Source organism: Psittacula echo (genome assembly GCF_963264785.1).
Source record: "Psittacula echo genome assembly, chromosome: 10".
NCBI classification, from domain to species: Eukaryota; Metazoa; Chordata; class Aves; order Psittaciformes; family Psittacidae; genus Psittacula; species Psittacula echo.
Window position 1 is genome coordinate 9074543 of NC_137741.1, and position 24366 is coordinate 9098908.

Below are 24366 nucleotides of genomic sequence, written 5' to 3' on the forward strand. Positions count from 1 at the left end.
AATATGAAGTTGTGGATTAGAATTGCATTGTGATTGTGCCAGAAATTATGTTTATGCTTTGGGAAATAATAAGAAATTCTGTGTCAGTTTCCACGGTGATTATCTTTTTGATTCTAATTTTGACTTATTGTGGATATGCAAAAAATATGCGTTGTCATCCTTGTCTGAACACATTAGGGTTTCCTGAACTGTAACAGGAAAAGGATGGAAGAGAAAAGGTTGGTAGTGTCCTTGAAGACAGAGTGTACATTTCACCCTTTAAAAGATTATTTCCTTTAAGGCAGAATATTTGTACTCAACTTTATGTAGTTCTCTTTATGCAGACTGATGAATGTTGTAGCAGTAAACCACAACACCAGTGGTGTTTCTAAGTTAGCTTAAATACTTTAAATAAGACTCCTGATCTGCTGGCATAGCTAAATTTGGAACAAAATATGTTTACCTCTTTGATGCTATAATGACTATGTAAACTATTGCAAGGATTATATTTTGTTTCCAATCCCAAAGCTGAGTTCACAAAAATTAGGACAGATTCCTCCCTTCTTCCTCCCAGAATGAAAATTATTCCCTAAAATTTTATAAAAACAGTGGTTGATGAGCTAATGCATTTAAACTACAAAGGAAAAAAATATGTATGTGTATGTGTGTGTGTATATATATATTGGCTACACAAGTCTAAAACTAGTATTTTGTTCAAACACTTTGCAAAGCATTTACATTACAGTTCTAGGTCTCAAGAGTGATGTAGAAAGCCTCTGGTAATGGCTAATTAGTAAAAGCAAGCAATGTTTTCTCAGGAAAACACTGTGACTACTTGACAGGCACTATTGGTCCACTCAATACAGGGACTGCATGTCCCTGCATTTTTGGAGTGTTGTCAAAGGGATATATGCAATATATACATTTGAGTTCACATACACACATATATACTATGTGATTTATCCTAAGCTTGTCTGTGGACAAAGCAGACCATAGTCCATACACACCCATTGTGTGTTAGTCTACCCATTTCATCTTCTGTTCCTCAAGATGTTTGCAGGAGATGAAACATAAATGTACGTTTCATAGCAAAGTCATTATTTACATTTCTGTATTGATGTCTACTGATTGTTACAGGGGAAAAAATATCCATGAGAGCAAAAAAAAGGATTTGAATTCATCAGGCTGACAAGTTTTATATTGTTTTAATCCTATGTGGGCAGTTAATGTCAATTTAAGAGGTTCTGAATAAATTATCTTGTCATCATCACATACTTACATGAAATGTGCATCTTCCCACGTGAATTATTTCATACTATATGTTCCAAAGAAATCTCTGTTGTCTTAATTGTTTAAAACTGTATTCATTATTTCACTAAGGATCTAATCAATTTATAAACAAATGCTAAAATCTGTTAATATTTCCTGGTATTGTGACAATCAATGTGATTTTTTTTTTTTTTTTTAATTAGTTCTATCTCCCAATAAAATGCTATCTGCAGCAGCAGCTCCATGATACCTAACAGACCTTTAAAGAAACAAGGACACCTGACCCTAATTTTCCTGAGTTTTTAAGTATTCTTTTGCTTTTGCGTATAAAGGCTAAATTTCACATTGTAAAACCTCTATTGTAACTATATAATAAATATAGAAAAATAATGAGTATACAGAGTTTTACAGATTCATATAGACACCTAATACCCTGCTCTTTAGGGATGTAAGCCTTAAAATAGTTTGCCTGCTACTCACTCATACTCCAGTCTAAGGGGTTTCAAGGCTCAGAGGTGACACGAGAGGCTTGAAAGGCATACTGACAAATGAAAGGTGTAGACATAAGTGCATAATGTCAAGTATGTGGAAATCAATGCTGTAGCTGCTGCAGGCACAGCCCAAACTTGACAAATGCCACACAAGTCATACTGGGTGGCAGGTTCACTTTGTAGAGTGCCTCTGGTTTTAGAGTGCATGCAAAGATAAAAATGGAAAATAGCACAATATTATCAATTGATGTTATCTCTGGCCAAGATAACAAGATAGCTGAGAGAACTCAGTTTGAGATAACAGGCCAGCAAGTCACTTCTCCTAACAATAAAATGCAAGTTACGCTAAAAAAATGTAAGTATAAATTGGCAAGGTTCTCTAAGACTGATGATATACTACATGCATTTAAGATGAAACAGATTATTCCTTTATGTTCTTCAAAGCATTAACACCACCATCATCTAGTAAATTCTAAGCGGCTCAGCAAATTAATTTTTGGTACTAAAAATTAGACTAATGAAAGGAAAAAAAAAAAAAGAAAAGACTGCAAGCACAAAGATCAACTTCCTTCTTGTAAGTCCTTCTCTTATAATGATCAGCTGCTTAATTTTTGAACAGATACCATCTGCCATTTTTATCATTTTCTTATTCGGGTAGCCATTTCTTTTGCTTTTAAACAAACCACACCTACCTAGCATGACCAAAAACCTGTATCTTTTGATCATTAGACTTATGAGCTACATTTCTAAATGAACTTAGCAACCCTTTTTCTTAACTCACAAAGTTTGTCTTCATTTACTTTCTAAGACCAATTTCTGCATGATCAAGGCTATATGCTTCATATTTTGGAAAAAAATAACCTTCTATATCACATACAAACTCCAGTCCAGGTTTTAATGCCAGGTCATTCCCTTACAACTTGAAAATATCTTCTTCAGAGACTATTGTTTTGCTCAGTTTATGCATTCATTGCACAGAGATAAGAGTACTGAATTAATAGAGTATTTTCTCTATTTCTAACTTCTTTCACAAGGTTAGAAATTACATTTTCCCAGCTTTTATTTATTTAGAACAAATGTTTTGAAAGGAAAATAGTTAATTAGATTCACACACTGAATTGGGGACTCCCCAGGGCTTACTGTGGGAGCACACAATACTTCAGCATTTTGTTCCGTTTCTGTTTTCACAATATCAATAATCACCAAATACTATTTTTATTTCTGAAAGAAATATAAATTCCACTGCAAGTACAAAAAATGGCAATTAGGAGCCCTCTCTGATACTTCTTTCTTTTCCTTTGAGACACTATTTTGTTGCACAAGACTTGATCATGAATATGTCTACTTCAGTATGTATACAACTTCAATTTCATACTTAAGTAGCAACATCCCTAGCTTCCTGATGTGCTGTCTCTTTAGCAGCAGACATAAAAATATGCTGTCATTCTACAAACGTATTGCTTTCAAGTTATTTACAGCAAGTAAAGATTCAGGCTAATGTGAAAAAGACTGATAAATACATCAAATGGCTTCTTTTGACTTCAGAAACCACATCTGTGATGATTGTATAAAAGCATCAATTTTTTAATTAAAAAATAAAAAGGACTTTGTTAATCTCTTTATTTTTATATTTGGAGCGTAAAGCAATAACAATAACATGAGTGGAAGTGAAGAAAAATTTTCCAGAACATTTCATCTGGCTTATGGCCTAATGCTTTCATCCTGCCAGACATGTTAAGTCTTAGAGTTACTTTATCAATTACCAATAAATTGTTCTGTATTTCTAGTAATGAGATTAGCACCAGGTAAGTTTGGAGGGATTTTCTCTACTAAGAAGTGGTTTTTAACAGGTGTGTGATTGATGGATACATTTTTTTTTTCCCACTGAAAAGGGACCAACGTGTAGAATAATTAAAAAGCATCTTTAAACTAATTCAAATTATTTATGAGTGACTGTAAATTCTGTGGTGAATTCCAAACTGTAAAAGGTTGATAAAATTCAACTGCACTTTTAATTTAAGACTGCACAGTAATGCATGGCATTAAAAGCCTTACTTTCTGGTGTTCTATTAAAAAAACCACGTCATACGCATTTGCAGGAGAGTGCAATGATGAATAAATGCACTTTTCAGGCTCAGTGTCTCCTTTGTGGGAGAAAAAGAGGCTATGCTGCAACATAATAAGGATTTAGCCCAGCTGCACTAAGTCTAAGCATTAAAGGAACACGAAAATCAGATAAGCTTTGGCCACCCAGTCCTTTCAGGGAACATAATTCTGTCTGCAACTGGTATTTTTTCCTGACTTTTCTGCAAGCAGACTCTCAGACATTTGCTTTCAAGCCAGCACAAGGAGCTTAGTTTCAAATGGTTCTTGACATTAAAGGGATCTTTATGATTCTAAGGGCCCATTCTACATTAGATTTTGTTGTTTATGTCCATCATGCTCTTGGTCATTTAAGCACAGAACAGAAAAACATGTAAAGCTGTACCTTTATAGTTGCTAGTGCTACTTCCATTATTGCACACTGCCTCAGGGTCAGGCTTCTGGCTTCCTCTCGAATCACATGGTCCTGCAAAGCAAGTTAAGACTGCAGTTGGTTTTGAGACAGTATTGTGGCCTCTCTGTGCTTGGAAAAACAAATAAACAAAGCAAGCCATCAAATGCTCCTCAAGCCTCTATGATTAAGAGGGATTAATTCAACTTCATACTTCTTTTACAACAAATTAGAACCTAGAGCAATCACATTTCTTGAAAACACAGGCTGTAGGGATAAAGAACCAATGTTCAATACTGAGCATCTGTGTAGCTTTATTTCTTTTCCCAGGATATAATATTTCTCTCTTTGGGGGCGGAGGGGGATGGGGTCAGGGAAAAGGTTAAGTATTACGTTTAAATAATTAGATGATACTGAAATAATTGTATTAATAAACCTGACAGTTTAGTGCCCTCTATTTTTTTAAAAAGGGTTTTTCCTATTAGAACAGAAGTTAAAGATTTATAAAGTGACTACACTCATGTGAAATCTTTTCCTAAAATAAGCATCCTCTGATTTACTTAGGCAGTATTTTAACTCCTCTCGCAAACTGAGCAATTATTCATAGAAGCATGAATTACCACATTTCTGTCCAAAACTGAAATCCTAATGGAAAAATTGATTGGCAAATAAAGTGACATCAATATCAAATGACTGAGCTCTCCATCAAGTGTGTTATGGACTTCAGTACCGAATACACAGAAAAAAGAAATTACTGTATCTCCGCCTTAGAGTTTTTTAAGAACTGGTTCCAAAAGGCAATGAAAAGATCTCATATTTGTGATGTTTAATGCTTAGGAGGCCTATTTGTGCAACACAGCAATGATCTCTTCACTTATCTAGTGATCCCTTACCATAGAAAGCATACATTCTTATCTTCTTAATTTGGTTTGATGAGACTGTAAAATCATTTACTCACCTGTTAATAGTTTCTTTCATATTCAATCTTACTATTATAAATAAGCAATAAGCAATGATTGTAAATAATATTATTGTAAATAAGCACAAGAATGATGCATGGCCTTATAATCACTAATATTTCATCCATTTTTTTTTCATTAGAGCAAGCCACTCATAGTTTCATTTGGCTCCATTACCTTGAGTTTTGACAGTTGTCCAAGATCTTTGGCTGCGCTGAATATCATCTGGGGCCCCTGTAATCACATTGAAAATTCAGGAAACAGACTCACTACAGTGTGTTTGCTCTTTATGTCAACATGATCTTATTTTCTGCTAGGACATCAGCCAAAGTCACTGTTTTGCAAAGCTAAATAGAAATTTCAATTACACGAGACGTATTTTCCATCCAGTTGCTAAGGCCGAGTGGTTGAATGCCTGCAGCACGATTCCCTCCAGTATCACATATTTGATACAAATATTGCGTATTCTGTTGACAGTGGTTTCTTGTGCTCCTGTCTCTTCTATTTAAAATTTTGAAGCTAAGGCTGGAATTGTTCTTATAGAGCATGTCAATGAGAGATTTGGCCATAATCATAGCTCTCAGGTGCTAATATAAACAAATTCCTCAGTGCAGAGAAAGCTGAAAAAGCTTAGCTGTCTACAGTGACATCTCAGTTGAGTCACACACAGCACAACAGTGTGCTGTTAAGCCAAAACTATTTCTTTTTTTTAAGAAAAGATACCAAAGTGTTGCAAACTTAAACCAATATTTTACAATAGCCAAGTCCTGGAATGTCACCAAAGGCCAATGACTACATGTTTGCCTTAGACAAACAGAATCCATGCTTATGTGTTTTATCACAATTACTCCAAGAAATACAATTACTAGTGCATTACTCAGCAGTTCAGCAAGACGTTTCTGAATACCTGGATTTCAGGAAAAAAAGTCAGTCCCACTTACGTAGCACAATACAGAACAATTTTTCATTAGATTTTCTGCTCCAAAACATTTCAGTTTCCTGAAAAAAACTTGCTTCTGTATGGCTCAATTGCAAAAGATGTGATATAGAACTGTAGCTGAAATTGTCAGTATTTATTAGTAGAGACAATAGTAAGATATATCTAAAAATTACAAAATAAACAAATCCAAATGTCTGTGCCTCTCACATCAGACAGAAAGTAATATTCAAGGCTACAAAAGGGAAACATCTCTCTTACAGTACCCTGCTTTTCATTGATTTTGTTTAATTGTGTGTTCAGCAGTAAACAGAGCTAGCAAATTAAAGGCAACTAGCTATACACCTTTCACCATGCCCGCCAACAGGGACACTTTATATAGAGGCTACCATAATAAAACCCAACAACTGGTCAAGTGTAGCAGTCACATGTGATACCACAAGCACTAATCCAGTAATGTGCTGGGACACTTACAGTTTGGTCCGTCAGTGGTGGAAGCACAATTTGTTTTTCTATTTTGTTCAAGACTAACTTCCAGAGCTCTTTTAAAACCCGTTTCAGAACTGTCTTCTCACAGATTTTCGCAGAGACACTTAAACTGGAATAAAACAAAACACAAACCAGTCTCAGGCATCAAGACTTCAGAGGTGCTGTATCACATATACTCAGATTAATTGACATTATGGCTTAGCTTTTCCCTACCAATGAGTATTTCTCAATGGATTAGTTATTTTGCATACTAAGAGTGAATATTTTGGTAAAAAGAAAACATGTGCAGATTATAAAATCATGTAAATCTCCACTTTCCAATTTGTTACTTATTATATTACTGATATTTATTGAAAAAAATACAAAATGATGCTGAGTTGTACAGTTTGATGGATGAAACCATTTAGCATTCCTAAGCCTCTAAATTAAAGTTTTATTATATAATTTGTTTATGTCTTAAAAATAAAAACCAAACATCTCCTTTGTCCTGTGTTTCAACTGTGATGTAGAATTGAGTGCTGATAGCTAATGCAAATTCAGGGCTATCATTTGGAAGCATTTATTTCTATATATATTGGCATATACATAGTCTCCGCAATCACATCATCTTTTACTAAGAGGGTCCACATACTTACACTTTTTTCTTTATTTAAGAGTATATTCATAAACCATCTTGTATGTATTGCCATGATTAAGTAGTATCATGAATAAAGTGCTGCCTTTTTCAGGCATTGGAGGAATATTTCATATTAATATCATGCAAATGCTTTGGTGGGTAATTTTACAGAATTGTATCTATTCATGTAAACAAATATTGTAACATCATTATACATATCACATCCTAAATATGCCAATTCATATTTCTAGCATCTCTTACTACTCCTTGTAAGTAAGTAACTAAAACCATAATTAAAGAAATAACTGAAACCCAGACCATATTAACATGCTATGTCTGTAGTCCTTATAGAAAGATATATTTGTAGGAAAGGTGATATTCCCTAACAGTTTTGGTTTGTCGGTTTGGTTTTGTTTTTTTTTTTCACATCTTTATTTTCTTTGCATGGGTTTAGCATCTGCTAAAATTCCACTTAACATTCCTGTAGTGAAGAATATTTTCTATTTGGACAGTAATTTAAAATCCATTTTTGTTTCCATTATGCCATTATTCAACTAAATCTTTAAGAAGCTATGAGGTCAACTTTGAGAAATGGCAATTTGGGATTGAACCTGACAAGCAAAAAGTCAGCTCACCAGTTTTTTAAGTGACAGCCTGTGTAAGTGTATAAACACTTTCGGCTTTTCTTCAAGACTTGTGCAAGCAGTAAATGTTTTAACTCAAAGACAGTTAAAATTTAAAATCATCCTGCTTAAAAGCAACACATACCCCTCTTGTAGCTTAACACATGGGACCAGGTACACTGCTAAAAATAGGTTGACACATACAGACAAAGCAGCTAAAATTTCTTCTGGGCCAGGAACCCAAGCAAAATATGCAAACAGATTAAGCCTAGTACTCTGCATACATGCAAGTACTACAGCTATTAAAAATACTACAACATGTTTCTAGGTTGTAATGATGCTTCAGGGTAAAACCAACTATGCCTGACTGTAGTGTCCTGTTCCTAGTCTGCCACACTTACGTTTTGTCCAGGAAATCCATGAGAGGCCGAAGCACAATCTCAGCATCAATGGCCGCACTATTCTTGTTGGCTGCTGCATTCCCATTTCCTCTCATTTGGTTCAGTTCGTTGCTCATTTGTCTTATGCAGTCTTCAATAATCAACTGGAAACTACAGGATGGGGAAAAAAAAAAAAAAAAAAAAGAAGAGAATGAAGGAATTCTGTGACAGAAACCAACATTCACCATTTGGTATCAGGTTCTTCAACAAGACTTAAATCTTCTCTGCAATGATGGAAAGTTCACAAATGCAAGATACTGCAGGTGTTACAGACCAAAAATAACATCTCCCTAAGGATTATAGTTCATAGAACTAATTTATGTACTGTTTTGATTTTCCCCCCTTGTTTCTGCTCTGTCACTGTGCTTTTCATGACCTTATAGGTGTGCCAAGCAGTTATTTTCTGGAAGCAATAGGGGTCCCAGAACCTGTAGTTCAGGCTATGATTGACTTGACAACTAGCAGCAACTTCCCAAGGTTTTATTTTTGTGTGAAAGGGCAACAGGAACAACTGACTATAAATTATTTTTCTCTTGATGGCTTGTATGAACCAAGCTCTCATCCTTTTCTTGAGGTCAAATAGAAAACTGCTGCTGATTTCGCCCCATTTAGCTCTATTTGACCATTTCCTAGGTTTCATGGAGCCAGCACCATCAGAAGCTTGTGTATTTATTCACAATAAGACAGAGCTAAAACATTTGGGCTGTTTAAAATATTCTTTTGCAAAAAAAACCCAAACGAACAACGCCAAACCCCTAAGAAGCCATCAGACTCTTCCTCCTGGAAGGAATCCTTTCTACTTCAAGGTGCATGGGAACAAATTCTTCCTCCACAAGCTGTATCTGGTTCAGCTTTTCTGAAGACTGTTCCATTTCTTAATTGATCTGTTTGAGCAATGTGTCTGACAGTCTTTGTGTCATTGATGTGATACAGTCTTCAGTCAATATATTTAAACAATGCAGAACAGCAGTTCATCAGAGTCAATAGTTCAGAGGCAGAATAAGCCTCAGCAAACACGGTAGTTTGGTTTATGGATTAATTCATGATGAACTGAATTTGTTTAGGTTTATTTATGCACAGAAATGCAAAATGGAGGCCATAAATATACCAGGCTTATTAATGTGAAACGATAAATGGCAGAGATTAACTTGAGGAAAATGAAATAGAATTTACTATGAGAGAAAAGAAATGTTACAATTAGGCAGTGAGCTGCTCCAGCTACATGGCTAATCATAAAAAGAAAATCCAAATTTCGATGTGGAAGCACTGGAGACTTTCTGAAGTACATCTGGATGTGTACTTGCCTACACACTTCAAAGCCCTAGACAAAATCAACATGAAGTTGTTATTGAAGCTGCTCATGTAAATCCTTCTGACTGATCCCTCCAATAAAGCCAAAATAGTGCACTGGCTTTTCTTGTCATTACCCATCTTTCTAACATTGTTAACCTCACAAATTCCAGCAATAAACTGACCCATGAGGAGTGTTGTAGCTATCTGGAGCATATCCTAGATCGAACTGTTCCTAGTTTTATTTGCAGAAACCTAGTTGGTTCATTCAGAAAGAAGCCCTGGAAAGAAATAATATTCATGCACTGTCAATGATCTGAGAACCACGGCCTGGGAGCAAAAATAAAGCAAGACAATATGATGAACTAAGCACACTCATAAAAAAGTGCACACTGGCCACCCAGCCAATTCAATGGATTAAAAAAGCAACCACAGACTTTGCTTAATGAATACCACTGCAGCACTAATCCCTCTTTTCTTAGATTCCTTTTTAATTGGGAGCAAAAATATCTTACAGCTTTTTATAGCAGAGGCATTGCTGGCACAGCACCATATTCATTCAAGACTGCAGAGTGCACTCTGATTAAAAAAAGATTTTGAGAGTAAGGCTCATCAGACAATTCTTGCAGAGCTATGGGCAAGCTGGTGACCCAAAGAAGGCCTTTCCCTGTGACCACTTGAAGCAGGCTAAACACAGGCAGACATTGCTGGCTGAAGCAGGCTCTCAGCCTCAGGAAGTAACATTAAACATGGTCAGAGAGAGAAGTTTAACATAGCATCAGACAAGAAAAACCCAGCAATTTTTGTTTTCCAAAAAGCAGAACAAAAGCCATCAGCCTCACCTGTAACACGTTCATGCCCACAGATGATTTTCAGTTTTGTTTACAGTGAAGTTACTGCTGTATGTTTCAAAGTCTAAACACATACACGCAAGTGCATACCACTTCATCGGGGCAGAAGCAAGCTTTACCTCAGGACATCCAAACAACCACCCAGACTTAATCAACGAGGTAGATTTCTGAAGAGGAATATTTCTCTAAGGTTTGCTGTAAAACAGGTTCGTTACCTTGCAGCGTATGTTACACTGAGTTCATCCAACACGTTGCTAAGTTTCACCTGAAGTTCTTTTAGAAGAACACTAGCTTCAGAATCCAGCTGTAAAGAGAGAAGTAATGTTATATTCTACTTATACACTATGTTTTTGAGGTTTTCCATTACAATTAATGAATTAGGAATTACGTGCAATAGCACACTGCACTATGGAACACCAAATGTGGAAACACCTCTTACAACACAGGGTTGTTTTAGCAGACCTAAAAATCCAGTTACTACTTAAAGAAAAATACAGAAGTGAAAAATTGTATTGTTAGAAATCAAAACTGTGCCATTAAATAATGTCTTTCTATAGGACGGTGTAAATTGTGTTAGCAGTCATAAAAATAGAAATACTATTACCAGACAAATGGCATTCATAAGGCATACCAAGACCGTGAGAAATTAGTACCTGCATTAATAACACTGCACGTCTTTATCTTTAATTACTTTTTTACATTTCACCACTGTCAGTAACTTTTTTGTGTTGAAGATGTTTCCATGTTCCCAATAACGCAGTGTAGAAATAGAATAGCCAGCACCGGAAAACACAGACTGGAGACTACCCATGCTACTCCTATTGACGTAATGTGAGGGAGGGGGATCTACGGTACTTCTGTTTCTAAAAGCCATTAAGGCATACATAATTCAAGCATGGAGCAACACATTCTGATGCACAGGGAGAACAGCTCCTGTACATCTGATAGGAGTTTTCTAAACACAGGAAAGAAGAGAATGCAGGGGAGAAATGGATTTTTGCATTGACAGGAATGAGGATCCATGCATAGGTATTTAATCAAAAAGGTTCTCTGTGATACTGATCTGCAGCTTGTTTATTTGCTAATTTTTCAAATTAAAAAAAATAATACGACTTTTTGTCTCCTTGAGCTTAAGCATTTAGGAAAAACAGTTACAGTGAATTATGAGATGTTGTTGGTGATCATCAGGATCAACAGCTGAATGTGAATTAATAGCTGATGTTCCAGCTCATTCAGCTATCTACATCACAATCTTGAGGAATGATTTTCAGTTATAATCCTCAGATTCTGCGCTCTGGTCTGCAAGAAGGTCCAGTACAGATCTTCTGACATTTCAAAGGAAACCGCACATTTAGAATACATAATCAGGTCTGTCTCTATTTGTGTTTTCATATCTTTCATTTCACTAGAGAATTATACTGCCTCTGGTGGGATACATATGGAACACAAATTTAAGACCACTAGGATATTAACATTTAACAAATACTGAACACACAAGCATTCACACCGAACACTGTACACATAGAGAAAGCACAAAATACCAGGCAGGCAAAAGACTCAAAATTTCTTAGCAGATCGTGCGTAAGCTGGAGAATCATCTTGTTACTGGGACTGCAAGGCCACTGTAGTTACTTTCTATCAGAAGGTGTTGTGATAACCAGAAGACAATCTATTTGCTAAATTCACCTGGAACTGGACTTAGTCTGGCCAAAATTGGATTAAATACTAGTATCAGATTGTGGACATAAGACACATTATAGAAAGGTGCATGCAAGTTTTAGATGTTTTTGGATGGCTTTGTGCTCACAAATTGCATGAACAAGTTTGTGTGTGCACAGCTGGAGACATCTGGCAGGGCATCCAGCCCTGTGTATACACATGCTCATGCTTATTAATGCAGTGTCATAGGCAGGAGTGGAATATAAAGAGGTATGCGGGCTGACCATCCAGGTGCTAGATACTGATGATGTTGTGCTAGCCAAGAATGTGTTAAATGCTATTGTTATTTTTGTTTAACTACTGGACAATATGGTAATTTGAGTGTCTCACCAGGACTAAAATGTGCACTTTTCATTTATTTTACCATATGCTTTCACGTGCTACTGAGTTCCCAGGGCAAATCATAGGGTATCAGCCCTTAACTGGCATCATCCAAATATACCACAGCCATTCTGCTATGGTGCAGCTAAGATAGGAATTGTTATGGTGAATCTATACTGAGAAGTTCTGAGGGAGGGAGTTCACAACTGGTAAAAATGGTTTTAGGATTGCCTTATGCAGTGGAGATAAGGTAACCTTCGGTACCTCTGCACATCACACACTAACTACTGTGGATTATCTTCTGTAAATCTTATTTTTCATGCATAAATTAATCTATTGTTTTTTTAATATTAAAAATATTTTAAGCAAAGCAGCTATGGTGCTTCACTAAAAAAACAAAATTTTGGAGAAAACGTACGGCAGTTGAAGCAGGAAGGGTTACTTTCTCCCTCAAATATTCCTAAAGGCTGTGGTTCACAACATGACAAAGCTGTGCAAAATCATCACAGTTTTGCAGCAACAAGCTCAAAAGGGAATTTTATTTGTGCTTTAGAAGGCTCTATTATTTCAGCAATGGTTAATAACACATTTTATACCAGGTTTCCTTATTCTCAGGAAAGCATTGTGTGACAAACGCACTATTGCAACTGTGCAAATGGTTTGGCTTAATGAAGTTGTCAAGCTGCAAGACTTACAAGCAGATTGACAACACAACATTCCCTTCTGCAGACAGTTACCTATAGCTCTCAAAACCACTATGTAAAGGAGGTAAGTTTTCCAGTGAGGAAAATCAGTGACAAAGAGATTAATTCATTTTTCTAAGGCTTTCAGTGACCGAGACGAGTCATCCTCAGTACTCTTGACTTGGCCGAGATTAATTACTAGCAAGGGAGTAACAATAAAAACAACCATCTCTGTTTCGTGAGCCAACCTGTTTCTGTACAGAGTGCTATATTATTATAGGAAGTGTATAAGAATGCAGGTAAATGCAATCTGTCATTCTTCGTACTCGTTACTATTAGCACTTTAAATACATTCAAACATGCTCAGCTGCAGAAATCTCAGCTACCCAGATGTGGTTACATGATGAATTACAGGACTAACCTAGCCCTAATGTTACCCTATTTTGCAGTCAACCAGAAGAAAAGGATGAAAGTGAGACAAAAGGCAATGCTGATCAGCATCTAAGACATCATACAAGGATATACAGACGTGACCATGAAGGATCTACAATATTGGGGAATTTTTCTCTTCAAGTCTCATCTGCTCTATAGAATTTGATGAAGAAGGAAAAAATAACAAGCCATGCCTAAATGATTTTTCAGGAAAATAAAAGGGAAAACCCCAAACTGATTATTGGGGGGAAGAGAGGGAGAGAGAGAGAGGAGATGAAAGAGAGAAAAGACCAATTATCCCTTAGCTTCTTGGTTTCCATTTATAGTCCACAGCATGTGTGGGCTTAAAATATAGTGGTAGGTTGCCCAGGTATAAAAGTCTGAGGCTTTTTACAGAGCAAACTTCTTTGGGTAGCTGAAATGTTATTAACCTGTTAACATGAAAATCACTGTCTTGTAGCAATTCTTAATTTTCTCGGCTTTCTTAGGTTGATCAGTATTTCTGTTGTTTTACCATCTTCTTAAATAATAAAGTTACAATTTAACCTAAACAGAAATTACTTATAAATTTGTGGCGCACTTCAGAAGATCTGTTACTTTTGGATTATTAAATAGCTAATTAGAAGTTCAACATTTTCTGAATGCTAAACATAAGCAGAGAATACTTTTTCTGAATGGGTAAAAAAAAAAAAGACATAAGAAATATTTGAACATCACTGTTTCCAAATGCTGCCTGTCTAAAACTGAATTTTTTTTATACATACAATCCTCATAAAAGTGTTAAAGATCTGATGAATTTGACTGCTTTTGACATAATGTGTTAGACTGAGCCTACTCCATGTTGTAATTTACTGTGTGTTAGTATGGACATAAACCTGTTAACTGCAAATTTGGTAGCATTTCTATAGGAAACTACAGACACACAAATTCTTTTCGCATGAGTTAAATGGAACCTCTCTAATCTGAATTCCACTTATCTGCAATTTCACAGCTCTAACTGCTTATAGTTTCCTAACGAGACCACCTGGTTGCTTCTGTTCAGAAGACAGTTGTACATCTAGGAAACATACAGGTATTTATCAGATCAGTCACTTCACTGGTTCTTTTTATCTCTGATAGACATGATCCTTCCTCCACCCAACCACCCAACTATTCCACCTTGAGATGTTTGGCTGCCACTGCTTGAAGTACTAAAGCCGCTGACTTTACAGATTTAAAGATGGACGCTTTGGAACTGTTGTGCTTAAGTCTCAGCCTCTGTCTTTAGGACCATTCTTACAGGAATTCTTAAGCATTACATGTAAAGTTGGAACTGAACTTAACCAGAGTGGCAATTGATTTACCTACAGCCAAGTTAATACTGTTATACAAAAACAACCTGCTCTTGCTTTTCAGCTTTTTGATCCTAATTGCTGTAGCTCATTTCTGCCATGTTCTGCAATATGGTGAAAAGCAACAGAAGCATTAACTTTTTACTTTCCCTTTTATCAGCTTCCAACTTGTCAGTCATGAAAACAGGACTTAGTGCAAATGTACACACTCCTTTTGGAAGAAGCAAGCAGGAGCGAAACCACAATTCTACATTATGATAAACTGGTCCCATCATTTTGCACTTGATTTGTTTTAGAAATCCAGCAGGTTGGGTTCCACTTTACTACACTCTATTATGGCAGACTGCCTTGTTTATGTAATTGCAGTTGTAATGTACCCCTCCTGCTTGGCTACAGCAGAATAGGGCTGTTAATAAAGAAACTCATATTGTTCAAACTATTTTATTTTAATGGCAAGGGAGCTGAGAGCTGATTTTTTTTCTCTATTTATAGAGCTTCCTGCCCTGCAAAATGCAGTAAGCCTGCTCTGAACATAGGGACTGCTGCCTGACTGTGGTATTTTGACTGCGTAGTTTGAAAGACATACTGTTCACAATGTGACACTGAGGAGATTAACAGCATTTAATTTTTCTTAGAATTAGTTTTGCCTCAAATGAATCAGGTCTTATTATTCCACTGAAAATCATCTGACTTTTTATGCCCTCCACAAACAAGATATTAAAACTATTTTCTCCCTGCTTACAGATTTTATTGCTGGCTTTGTTTCTTATAAGTACCAGTTCAATAAGACAAATTTGCTATGAGAATAGCTAGGGGAGTAAGTATTCAATCTGAAGACAAACATTTTAGGGACACTTTGATACGTGACAAAAAAAAATAACATGAATCCACTTTTCTTCTAGAAATTCCCCCAATGAGAAACAACAAAACTTTGAATGTATTTTTTAGATCTCTTTTTATAGACCACAAATCAAGATGCACTTCAGGTAACAAAGCGAAAAATATCTCCAAATTCTCTCCAAGGGCTGCGCACTGCACCACATCTGTAGGAAATGTTGCTTTGATACTGTAACATCCTCATTAATATCAAAAAGGAAAGGAAAAAGGATGAGAAGTGATGAGAGATTTTGAAAGAAAGCTGCTATGAAAACTCCTGATAACTTTTATAACAACAAATCCAGTCAAAAAATAATCAGGGGTAAAAAGAAAGTATTTTGAAGATTCAAGAAAATATTCTAGTAAGAAAATAGTTTGATAGATATAGACATAAGTTGCTACTTAGCCTTCCTCTGCCCTTGTCTCCATCACGATTTATAGACACTTAGCTGTTTCTATGATTCATGACATTTAACATGTAGGATTGGATCCAAGACAGAAGTACTTTGCATAGAACATAAGAGAATGGAAGACAAAATTATCTGTAATATTTGCAGAGTGAAAGGGGATTAATAGGAACCACAAAAACCAGCCAGGACTGGATGATAAATACATCTGTGCAAAGCCTGATATAAAATTTTCAATGACAACGAGGCTGCCGAAGTTCATTTCATGTTCTCTGTAGCAGGAAGCATTTTTGCCATGGCAGCTTCAAGAAGCTCAGGAAGTTAATCTGTAGGTTTATTTGGCAGGTGCTACTCATTCTCACATGGGACTATCTTACCTCTGCAGAGTCCCACTGTGGATGTGGAAATATGAAAGGATGTATTTTCTAATTCTCTTTGTAACATGGTCACATTAGATCAAATTTTTGTGGAACTATCAAACTACAGTCTTAAGAAAAAGAGCTGATGTATGTGTAACTTCTCTCTTAAAGCCAACTACTGATAATAAGGACAGTATATTCATGACCTAAATATTGCTTTTTAAGAAGAAGACAGGTTTCTATAGCTTTAAAAATACATTAATTTCTTAATTAGCTTTCAAAACAGTCAAGAACTACAATCAGCAAAGTACTAAAGCACACATTTACATGCTTTTACTGTTGACAGGACTTCAGACACTTTAAAGTCTTCTGAAATATAAAAGGAGGTAAAGCTCAGCATGTTCTGGACTGTTGCATAGCAGCTCTCAGTGAAATGGTGCTAAATCTTGAATACAAACAGGCCCTCAGACACTGAAAAGTGCACTTACAAAATGTTTTATAGAGTTTTTAGAATCTCTGAAAGACTTTATGCTAGCTGCCTAGTAAAACTTTTCATTTTAGAGTGTCAACTGAATGCCCAAGCATAGCTCTTTTTGATTTTAGATCAGAGGGGATCAACACAAATGCATCGGAAATTAGTAGTAAATGTGACTGTTCTTAGCCTTAGAAAATATGGTCAGGAATAATAAAAGGTGCTTACTATCACAAACCTCATAAGAGAATCTCTCTCCTTCTTTCTTCTGCTCAGTGGATTGCAAGTCAAAGGCATTAGACAAAGACATGACACATTACAGACAAAGCACAAAGCACATATTCTATGAAATTTTCAGATACAGGCAAAATGTACCAATACGTACAAAAGCAAATACTCCAATACAAACATTAAAATAAAGCTGGCACTACAGATCGCAATACAAAACACCCAGTGCTGATTGAACTTTACAGATCATTAGCATATTTCTGTGAAACAGTGTCAGGTCTCTGACGTATTGTCAGGGCAATAAATGTTCTTGTAGACTTTTGTTTTTTAAACATTTTGATTTTCTTTGCAAGCAGAAGTGAAGGCTGTGAGTAGGCTGCAAACATGGTGCTAATGATCTCTAAGGAACCTTGAATGAATCAGGAAATAAATATGACTCACCTCCTTTCCTCCCATGGACTCAAACATTTTCTCAAGCTGGACTCTTAATTGTTGAATGTTGTTCATCAAGATACAGGGCTGCAAAGACAGCACCAAATGTTAGACTGTGCACGTTATGCTCCTTTTATGTATGAATATGCATATTCACAGCCTCTGGGCTTAAGACTTGTTCTTCAACAGCCCTATGTTCATGCAACTGTGCCTTTCAGAGGAGAATATGAGGTTCTTGATCATTGCTGTCTTCCCTTTAATTCACACTCCTCTCTGCCCAGTCAGCAAACTCACTCTGCCAGTGACTGCCCATTATGCTCTCATAACAGTGTTGTCCCACAGGAAGCTGAGAACCTTCTCCCAAATAGCTGAGCAGTTTTCAGACCTGCATACTTTATGACCCGTGTAGTTGCTAGTCATATTCAATTCAGTTACAGTAGTGTGTTACCATCTCTTGGAGAACAGACACAATAATGATAAAAGTACTTTAAGGGTGAAAATAGACTGGAGGAAAGGGATCGACAGATTGCTTTCTAGACTTATTCTTTGCAGACAACTGACAGCACTGCAACCCAGATAATGGCTGATGCTTAAGTATTCGAATAACTCAGTAGGCAGTTCTGCTGATAACAGTATTTCAGAAATGTACACTTTACACTTCTTGAAAAGTTGGTGAATTCTGCAATAGAATTTTGTAAACATACCATTTTAGTCTAAAAATACTGTTGTTTAAGCTCATTTCTTTAGGGCAGAGCCACAGTGTAAAAGACAGCAACTGCTGGATAAATAGAAGGTAAAAAGTAAAACATAAATAAAAGTAAGCTGTTTATTACAAAATTATGAAAGAAAAACTCTATTACTAGAATTTTGTGTACTCAGATGCCATTGTATGTGAGTTTGGTATGGTGCAGGGGAAGCAATAAAACAGTACTTACTAAAAGAATTCTAGTTGGCTAAGGTCAGTGTGATCTAGTGCATAACTGGATTAATTTAGACACAAGTAATACATTTCAATAAAGCACACATACATTTTTTCCAGACAGCAAGAAGGTGATGGAATGATTACAGTGATTGATACCCAGTTGTACCTTTCTAGTTAACAGCATGTTAATAGCACTGAAACATGGTAGGATTAGATTTAGGTATTCTAAAGATCAGTAACGTGATTTAATTATTTCTGCATCACTCTCAAAGGAATTTGGTGTCAGAGTCCTTCCCAACTGGAGGAAAGAAAAACTCCAAAATTTGATCTAACTTCTTAATACTTGCATTACTGCTTCCCAGTAAAGCGTTTTATTTGTCCTCCTGCAAAGACAGCTGCCTTTGTATAACAGTTAAAATATCACCTCTCTTCCTGTCTTTTGAAAACTCCACAAGCCCCACTTCTTCTATTTGTTTATCTACCTTCTATTATTAATTTCTTATAACTTTCTCCTTCTCTCCTATGCTATCTCCCCTCTTCTGACATATTAATTATTTTAGAAATTATCTGCAATATCACAAATCAGTGATTATAGAACAGATTCATAGAATCAACTAGGTTAGAAAATACTTTTAAGATCATCAAGACCAACCCTTACTCCCAGAGTGCCAAATCCACCACTAACCCATGTCACTATGGGTGTCATCTACTATGATATCTGATGTGGAAAAAAGAAACCAAATATAACAACCTGATTCTTCTGTTCAAGTCAAGTGCAAATACCTTTGGCAATACATTGAAGCTATGAGATAAATACTTCCTATTGAGTCAGTTTTCAAAGTTTCCTTTGAGGCTGGCTACGGCTGCTCTTTCAAAGTCTAAGTTTACCTTGGCTAAGTGGAAAATTTTCTATTGCTGTCAGAACAAGAGCTTGAAAACATCGTCCTCTTATTATTTCGTTATCATCTTGCCCTTCAGAATACTCTTCGCAGCAATTTACAGGCATCAGCCAGATAGAACAACACACAAAAATGAATGGCAAGTACAGTACCTAAAACCAAGTTTGCTTGTAAACTCTGACAGGAGGTAGAAGATAAGAGGATGTTTCTACATTAGATACATATCTTTGTGAAAAGCACCTTTGGTATGCTTTTATTTGAACAGTTCATGTGCCCATTTTGTAATGTATAATAAAAATAGTAAAAGTATTGACTTGAAAAAGAATGCCAAAATCTAATCATAAAAAGTATTTTTTAAACCTCTTATCAACTCTAATGCAGGAGATGGACTTTTAATAGTTGAGATCAACAGATCAAATGGTCTTTTATTAAGCTAAAAGTATGTATTTCAAAAAGGTAGCTTCTGTTAAAAATATTCGTCCCCCAAAGCATTTGATATAATACTTCATACCATGAAGTATTATGAGATTAATTCCATCTAAAGCCTTAGCAAACATTGGCATACCAGGTGGCTTCAGAAATCAATCACCCCAACAATTAAAAAATCCCACTGGACGGGGCAAAAGACTTCACAGTTTGACTCGATGACTCAACAGTATGTATCAAAACTAATTCCATCTAGAAAGCAGTAAGATTTACTTAATATTAGCATTAAATTGAGAGAAAATGAAAAAAAAAAAAAGCTACAAATTTTATTTCTTTTTTTACATTAAATTTTGAGAATAGTTATGGCTTATATTGGATTAAATACAGATTAGTTTAGATGAAGCTTTGTTTGGACTGATTAACATTAAAGTAGAAAACGTGTAATGCATTCACTCCTCCATACTGTGGAGAGAGTGTTATATGTTTTCTTCAGCTCTGTATTTGCCCTGGTGGTGACAGAGGTAAGGAATATGTAGATGTAACCGGAATGCTAAAAATACGTGAAGATTTACATCCTGCTACATTAGGGGGGGGAAAATGGCAATATTCTGGGGTGATCTATCACATATCAACTGGTATCCAGTGACGGGATGCGTGGGAATGGTTCAAAGCTGCATCATGGAAGGTTCAGACTGGACTTCAGAAAACTTTTCTTTATCAAGAGGGTGCCCGTAACACTGGAACAGGCTTCCTAGAGAGGTGGTCAATGCGCCCCAAGCCTATCAGCATTGAAGAGGCATTTGGAAAATGCCCTTAGCAAAATGCTTTTGGTTAGCCCCAAAGTAGTCAGGCAGTTGGACTAGATTATCACTGGAGGTCCCCTTTAACCAAACTGTTCTATCCTGTTATATAACTGGCATATTTCCTAGTGTTTCTACAGCTGTAAGACTGATCCTTCTTACACAAAGGTATATAAAAATGCTACCTAATAATAAAGTTTGGTACTTTTATTTACTAATTCTATTTTAGACAAAATTTTCTAAAAGGAACACAATGGTGTCTTTCCTAACAAATATATCTTTAGGCTGAAAAATTAGGAGGTTTAGTCTTGTGCAGTGTTTCCTATAAGAGGAACCACCAATAACTGATATTGAGCTGCAATAGGTATATTTTATTTCTATTATTGTGTGTATGTTGGTAACCTCTAGATTATGACAGTCTCTCACACAGAGAGCATCTGCAAGAATGAGCACATCCTCAAGCCACGTACAGGGATGTAACACATACAGCCGAGATCTGTGTGTGAGCCATATAAGGGCTGCAGTTTTAAAGGTGAACAGTATGAGGATGGTGCTGCAGTTATTTATCTAATCATAGAGTGATACTACCAAATATAGCAGACACAGTGCTAAATGTTGCCAGCCTTGGGAGTAGTAGTTTTGACTGAGTATCAACAATTCTGACAAGTCAGTTTAGAAGAACAATTTTCCTTGGTTGTGTTAAGCTACTGATAATGTCTTGATTTGTTTAACCATATTTTTAGTGTACATATTTCATTTACATCTGAGTCCACGGTAATCTAGTCCTTTGTTAGGGAGTCCCTTGTAAACAGTGAAGCAACAGAATAGCACATGATTTTCTTCTCACTGCTACATAGACAAAGCACAGAAAAGTGAGTGGTAGTAGCAGAAAAGTCTGCACACATTCCCTGCACAGGGAGCAGTGATCTCATAAATTCCCTAATGAATAAATTCATAAAGAGATGCAAGCCAATGCAAAATGAAACCTCAACCAAAAATATTTTCTCCTGTTTGGGAAAAAAAGATGAAGATACCTTCACCATACTCACCACTGCACATGGCTGTTACCCAGGGAGTGTTTCTGACCATCTCCTAAATTTTTTTCCTACTTTAACACCAAAATTATTAACTAAGTCTTTTAACTAATTCCACCCATTCCAGCTTCTACACAGCAATGTACGCAGCTATGAAAACATACTGACCTTATTAAAAAATGAATCAGAACAAAAATCCCTTCCACCACTCATGCTTTGTCTCATATACAAAAATGATTACATTTTCAAAAGTACAGCAAGTCATTTAAAGGTAATTTCTGAGGCAGAAACAAAACACAGCTTTTTACTCACCACATTTTCTTTATCACAATATGAGCTGAAGTAACTTGAAATAATTGCAGCATACTGAAGGAGCACTTTGTTGATAGTCTAGGAGAAGAGAAGAATCTTTTAAATGGTAAAGTTCATGATGTAAAAATATAATCATAAAAAACACAAAAAAAGGAGGTTTATAGAAATTCTAGATTTTACAGGTGCTCACACATTTAGTCTATAGCATTTCTTTATATATAATATCAGCAATCCTATGAGCATATTTTCAAATCCCTGCAAAACAGATGGGGGGTTGTTCTTACAGGAGTATAATCTTCAACAGCAAAGATACTTTAATTTTAGTCATACTGCTTTTGAGAAGCACTGACAGCTCTACTCCTTGCGATGTGGTGCATACTTAATGGAACAGTAGCAAGCTCAAAAAATCCTCTAGGGTGACAAGGCACAGATTAAAAATATAATGGAAAAATAAGACCAAGGGAGCACTGTTCAAAGCCTGGCTGCATAAGCTGAGCTTACAATAATGTAAATAGGAACTTTGTTTGCAAATGGAAAACTGTTGCAATGGAAGAATGGGAATAAATGTAAATGCAGGTTTTTTTAAGCTATCAGGACTAAATGGAAATCTAAAGCTTGTGAGGAAATGTTACAATCCAAACAGAAAGTCTAAAAAACTGACTTTATCAAACAGCAGATAAATAGGTACCACAACCCCAGGGCCTCAACCAAAAACATTTTATTGCCATACCTTGAAGTTTTCTTTCCCTTGCACTGACGAATTAGATCATTGCATTGCATTTCAGTGAATTACTCCATTAATGGAATTGTAATCAGTGTTTAGCAAGAATAATAATTGGTTGCAAAACACAGATAAATACGAAATCTCAAAGAAAATAGAACTTCTCAAATGGGTACATGATCTTGATAAAATAGATGAAAAACGGTTTTATGCCACAGACACCATGTCTTTCTAAGGATTCCAGTCAGAGATAGAAGAGAGTGATTCTAAACAACATTGGAACTACTTAGCTTTTTAAGTACATAGCAACACAATGTCACTCTCTCTGAAGCTTAGTTGGGATGCACTGAGTTTAATTTACCTTTGCAAATCTTCTCATTAAATGAGAGAGTGTTTCTGGATTAGGACACTCCAGTTTCCTAATAATCTCAAAGCTTTGATTGAGCTGTGTGAAGACATCAACCACAGAACAAGAGAAGAGGGCATGATCTGATGTTTGCTGAAACTAGAAAGAAACATTCCAATGAGTTAATACTTGTTCAGAGATCAAGATGGTTATTAACTGATTTTCTTACAGTTGAAAGTCCTCCTAGAGTCATAAAAAGTAATAAAAAAATAAATTAAAAACCAGTCTCACTGATAATACTGAGAGATTGAGCTTGTCATAATTCTATCGCTTTAAAACCTCTTAAAAATAAACCCAAAGTTATCTTTAATGACATCAGTATCACATCAGAGTTTAGTGAAATCATAGATTGAAGTCTATAGAGAATTTAGGGAGATGGAATAAGAGCAGGAATTTTTCCATAGGGTTATCCTCCAAAAGCCATTACTGACTGTGTATCTTTGAGGTGTAACAAGGATACTGTGAGACCAAACGTACTTCTGGTTTTGCAATACTAAATAACCATCTTAATACTTTATTATTTTCTTTAAAAAGGAAAGGCTCACCCCATCTTTTCTGTCTCTTTCTAGTGCTCCATGAAGAAATTCCATTGAGACATCCTCATTTTCATCCAGCCACTGAATGACAAATGGTTCAAACCACCTCAAAATTAAAAACAATTTCGTAAAGTAAAGTGAGTACATTCCACAAATACCCTGAGAGAGAGATGCTGCACCACGCAGCAGTTTGGCATCTTGTCTTCACATGTGTTCTAGTTGCTAAAAAGTCATCCTTTAAAAATTTTTGTCACTGAAGACACCGTGGCTACTAAAATGTCTTTCAAGTTCTGTTTCACCACACTCTAACTGATCTACTCTAGCGATGTAAAATCAGTGGCCACCAGAGAAATGTGTCCATGTTTTGCAAGGCAACATATTCTGTGCAGTATTTTTATTTTAGTGCCTTTCATCAATGTTGGTTCTTTGTTAACATTTATTTTTCATTTGTATGTGAAATAACTCAGATAAAACTTTGCTTTCGCACAACATCAGCCGCAGTTTATTTTTGTTTAGTTTATTAAAAAGAAAAAATTAACTCAATAACAGGCCCCAAACCATCTCAGCAGATCAGCAGACTAGCAGAAGATCAAGGAACGACATTAAGGATAG

At 35.9% G+C, this 24366-nt stretch overlaps 1 protein-coding gene across 1 annotated transcript in view; it reads right to left on the reverse strand.

The window, feature by feature from the left end:
- UNC13C (unc-13 homolog C) overlaps nucleotides 1-24366 on the reverse strand; it is a gene marked incomplete at its 3' end in the record, with an annotated part of 135729 nt that overhangs the window by 8873 nt on the left and 102490 nt on the right. The window contains exons 19-27 of the mRNA XM_080626807.1: nucleotides 23764-23860; nucleotides 23174-23317; nucleotides 22092-22169; nucleotides 17708-17785; nucleotides 10654-10742; nucleotides 8259-8408; nucleotides 6604-6727; nucleotides 5370-5426; nucleotides 4228-4308 (exon numbers count right to left, since the gene is read on the reverse strand). Coding sequence (XP_080482933.1) covers nucleotides 4228-4308; nucleotides 5370-5426; nucleotides 6604-6727; nucleotides 8259-8408; nucleotides 10654-10742; nucleotides 17708-17785; nucleotides 22092-22169; nucleotides 23174-23317; nucleotides 23764-23860 — 898 coding nt within the window. The remainder of the gene's footprint in view (nucleotides 1-4227; nucleotides 4309-5369; nucleotides 5427-6603; nucleotides 6728-8258; nucleotides 8409-10653; nucleotides 10743-17707; nucleotides 17786-22091; nucleotides 22170-23173; nucleotides 23318-23763; nucleotides 23861-24366) is intronic.